The 4122-nt window shown below is 37.1% G+C and overlaps 1 protein-coding gene across 1 annotated transcript in view; it reads left to right on the top strand.

Annotated features, from left to right (window-relative positions):
* LOC107689903 (testis-expressed sequence 10 protein homolog) overlaps positions 1 to 4122 on the top strand; it is a 31261-nt gene that overhangs the window by 10176 nt on the left and 16963 nt on the right. The window contains exons 8-9 of the mRNA XM_016488082.1: positions 2612 to 2700; positions 2791 to 2924. Coding sequence (XP_016343568.1) covers positions 2612 to 2700; positions 2791 to 2924 — 223 coding nt within the window. The remainder of the gene's footprint in view (positions 1 to 2611; positions 2701 to 2790; positions 2925 to 4122) is intronic.

The following is a 4122-nucleotide window of genomic DNA, read 5'->3' on the forward strand; positions in this document are numbered from 1 at the left end:
AGACGAGCGGAGAGTATAGAATACTAGATTAAAAAATTAGCTAGCTAGAATACATGCATATTAACAGCGTAAACCTGAATTAGCCATGCGACCATATAATATGATTAAATGTTAATAAATTAAGTGTATCCGCAATCATACATTTCTTAGAAATATATTTTACCTAGGTGACGAGGATCACTCAGTCGCTTTGTGTCAAACTCAAATGCAGTTACGGGGTTTTTGACCAGCGAATGAGTGCAAATGTGCATTTTGTCCGTCATTAAAACGGCAGCATTACGTTTTCATCACCAGGTGTTTGTTGTAGCTATATGGGCGCAGCACTCAGTTTCAGATACATAAAATATGAGCCTTTATAGACATAGTGTTTCTTGCGTAAAAAAAAGCTGTACTTATTCAAACAACAAGATCTTTATTTACCCTTGCAGACCTAGTTCAGCTGCTGTGGAACTTCAGTTCATTCAGTCAAGATAGAGGGGGTGGAGTTATGAGGTTTACTAGCTGCTGTGGAACTTCAGTTCATTCAGTCAAGATAGAGGGGGTGGAGTTTACTGACAGTTTGAGCGGATCCAACAAGATTTAGTCACAAGCTCTTTTTAATACCTTTCATTAGCTAAATATTTGTAAAGCAGACAGACAGATGTAGGGTGACCAATATCATTGATTTATTGAAGGAAAAAAAAAACACCATCACCAAAAAAAGGGCACTTCGGAGTGTAAGGGCAAAAAGGGCATGTGCTCTGCGTAGGTTGAGCCCTACCTGTGCACGTGCCTGATAGTATAGCTATAGAGTATGTGTGTGTGGTTGGCACACAGAAAGACACAATGAACAGTAGAATTTTTTCCTTGTTGCATCTTTCAGTATGTGTGTGTGTGTGTCTGTCTGGCTTCTTTTTACTAATGGGTTGATGGGAAATGAGCCAATCAGTATGTATTAAGGAAGTCCAGCACATGCTCATTCCACAATCACAAGAGAAATGAAATCAAAACAAGTAAAAGATCAGATATTCATTCACTTTGTTCATTCCACAATCACAAGAGAAATTAAATCAAAACAAGTAAAAGATCAGATATTCATTCACTTTATTGGCCTTGAGACTGATCCACATCTATAAGGGAGAATCATAAGACTGCATGGATTGTCCTTGAATAGCTTTAACACAGGCAGGCACACACACACACATACACTGGTTCTCTCTGATTTCCTTCTCAGAGAAGTGTGAGTATAAAATGATCACTTCTGACAATATCTTGCCATCAAGTTCCCACTGAAGCCTTGAACACACATATAGAAGCACAGCAACACATGGAGCCTGTGATGGACTGACCTGAAGTTTTGGCTGTGACCTCTTGGTTCTCCTGCACTCTGTGTTTGATCACAGCAATTATCTGGGTGATATGCAGGCTTTAACTGTTACGAACCAGCTGAGAAAATGTCTACAAAAGCTGCTGCTACTTCAATTGACAACGTTTCATAGTTTAAAGGTGCTGTGTGTAATTATTTGGATGTTAAAATATTTTTTTCTTGTGGAAACATTGAAAACAACTTTTTGCCTAGTTCTGTTCAGTGCTGCTAAATTATGTACTTCAACTTTATTTTTTATATAAATATATTTATGTATTTAAAATATATATATATTTTATATGCATTTAAATATACACTACCATTCAAAAGTTCAAAGATTTAAAAGTGTTTTTAAAAGACATCTCTTATGCTCACCAAGGCTGCGTTTATTTGATCAAAAATACAGTAATTGTTTTTTATTTGAATATAATGTAATTTTGGTACTTTATTCCTGTGATGGCAAAACGGAATTTTCAACAGACTTGATCCTTCAGAAATCATTCTAAAATGATCAGCTACCCAAGAAATACATGCTACTTATTAATGACAATAGTTGTACTAATTAAAACCGTGATGTGTTTGTTTAATGAATAAAAAAAATAAGCTATAAGCTTTTTAAAAAAGCTTTTAAAAAAAAAAATACAAATCTTTTGTAACGATGTCAATACCTTTAGTGCCACTTTTGGTCGATTTAATGCATCCGTCAGAATATTTTTAATAAAAAAGGCTGAATATAATTGTCAGTGTTTTTCTGCTGTGGATGCTAACCATGCACCAATATTAATATTCTAGTTAAATAGTGGATATTTAAAATCTGTTTTGTCTAAAAAAACAAAAAAAAACTAAATTCATCCTTACAAAAAAGATGTAAGTATGTATTTATGAAAAGCATGTACCACTGGGTTGAAGTGTAGTTTGATTCAATAGGTGGAATTTTAAGGAGTTAAAGGTGGGGTTACTGTGCAAAAAACCCTCGGGGTTCATGGAATGTCTTAAAATCTTCTTAAGGAACATTAAGTGTTGTCTGTCATATTGTAAGGATGACCTCAGCATATCCTTAATACCGTGAGTGTTCTCATTCGCTGAAGGTGAGCGTGTTTGTGGCTGGAGGTTGATTTCAAAGGAAATGAAGGAGCTCAAATGGCCAGTATTTTTAGACTGACATTCTCACCACATGCACACACGCAAGTACAGTGTGAGATGTGTAACGGGAGAGCGGATTAGTGCCGGACCACTGCACAGTAATGCATGTGTGCTTCCCCGCAGGTCTCCTCTAAGTGGCTGGTCGAGCAGTTCACAGGATGTGCCGGTGAAGGATGTAGATTACCTCAGTTTCTTTTTCACTACACTAACAGGTGCGCACACACACATCACATTCAATTGTATGAGTACTGACAGCATACTTGGTATTGATAAAGCGGTATTCCCATGATCCTGTGCTTCAGGTTTCTCCTCTGAGATGCTGCAGGCCCTGCAGGACACCGATGAAGACGGCCTGATGCCCTCCTCCACACTCTCGCCCCTCAGCGTATTCACTACCACCCTGGAGCAGTTCCTTCACCATTGGGATGTAGTGGAGGTGATTCTCTCTCTCTCTTTTATCTGCCAGTCTCTTTCTCCACCTTCAGTCGCTCCAACAACTTGTGTTATGTCAGTTGTTCTGCTGTCAATCGCTGGCGTATGTTTCTAATCCTGTTGTCATAAGCTCTGTCCCCTGTGAGCATCTCTGTCCTCTCGCATCTGCTCTGTCAGTTAGTCTGGCTTGTGTCAATCATTTGGTTGCTTTAGTGTCAGTCCGCTTGTCTGTCTGCTGTTGGTTAGATGCATTTGCATTACACTGTATTTTCACCTGGCACAAAACAACATTTTTATTTTTTCTGTCACAGTTAATCACAAATATGAAGGTTAATACTGAATACTGAAGAAAATGAAGAAATATAATTAAAAGACATCACATTATTGTAAAAGACAAAGGGCCAGATTTACTAAACAGGGCAAATTAGCACGAGAGCGCAATTCCAAAACAGCGGCGATGGACACTTTACTGATGACGCGCAACTAAATTAAAGAACGCAGGCGCAACATCTCATTTACATATCAACCAACGCAATATACCAGGCGCAGCGCAAATTACGTAGTCACAAATAAGCAGAGCCGATGCTCATCAGGTGCGGGTGATCTACTTACGACACAGGCGCAAAATAGTTTAAGACATGCTTTTTTTGGGCGTTAAATAAAGTCGCAAATACCAGTAATTTTATGAGCGCAAACGTTAGTAAATCACGTTGCATGATTCATTTTAATACTCTACTCCCATAAATTTTGCGTCTGAAAAGGAAACTCCTACAAATCCATATTCAATAAGGTCAAATGCAAAAATAACTGTCTACGCCTTTTCAGTGCTAATTCCTCACTTGTGCGTCTTTAGTAAATCCTGACAGAACTATTTTAATGCCAAAAGACGGTTTGTGCTGGCGCAAGCTGTTAGTAAATATGGAACAAAATCATTGAAAAAACATAATTGAAAAGTCATTAAAAAGTGCTTTTGTTTTATTTTGCAGAGTACTTAGTGTGCTTTTTTTTTATTTAATTTTTTTTATTTAAAATAGTCCATGTGGCATCAGTGGTTCATCCGTAATTTTATGAAGCTTCGAGAAGCAGTTAAACTTGACATACTAAAATATTGATAAAAAATAAATGAATGAAAACTATATAGACATATTAAAACAACTATTAAAAAAGAGAAAAACACTCAACAAATTTAGTTAAACTTTACA

Source organism: Sinocyclocheilus anshuiensis, unplaced genomic scaffold, assembly GCF_001515605.1.
Source record: "Sinocyclocheilus anshuiensis isolate Anshui unplaced genomic scaffold, SAMN03320099.WGS_v1.1 scaffold1239, whole genome shotgun sequence".
NCBI classification, from domain to species: domain Eukaryota; kingdom Metazoa; phylum Chordata; class Actinopteri; order Cypriniformes; family Cyprinidae; genus Sinocyclocheilus; species Sinocyclocheilus anshuiensis.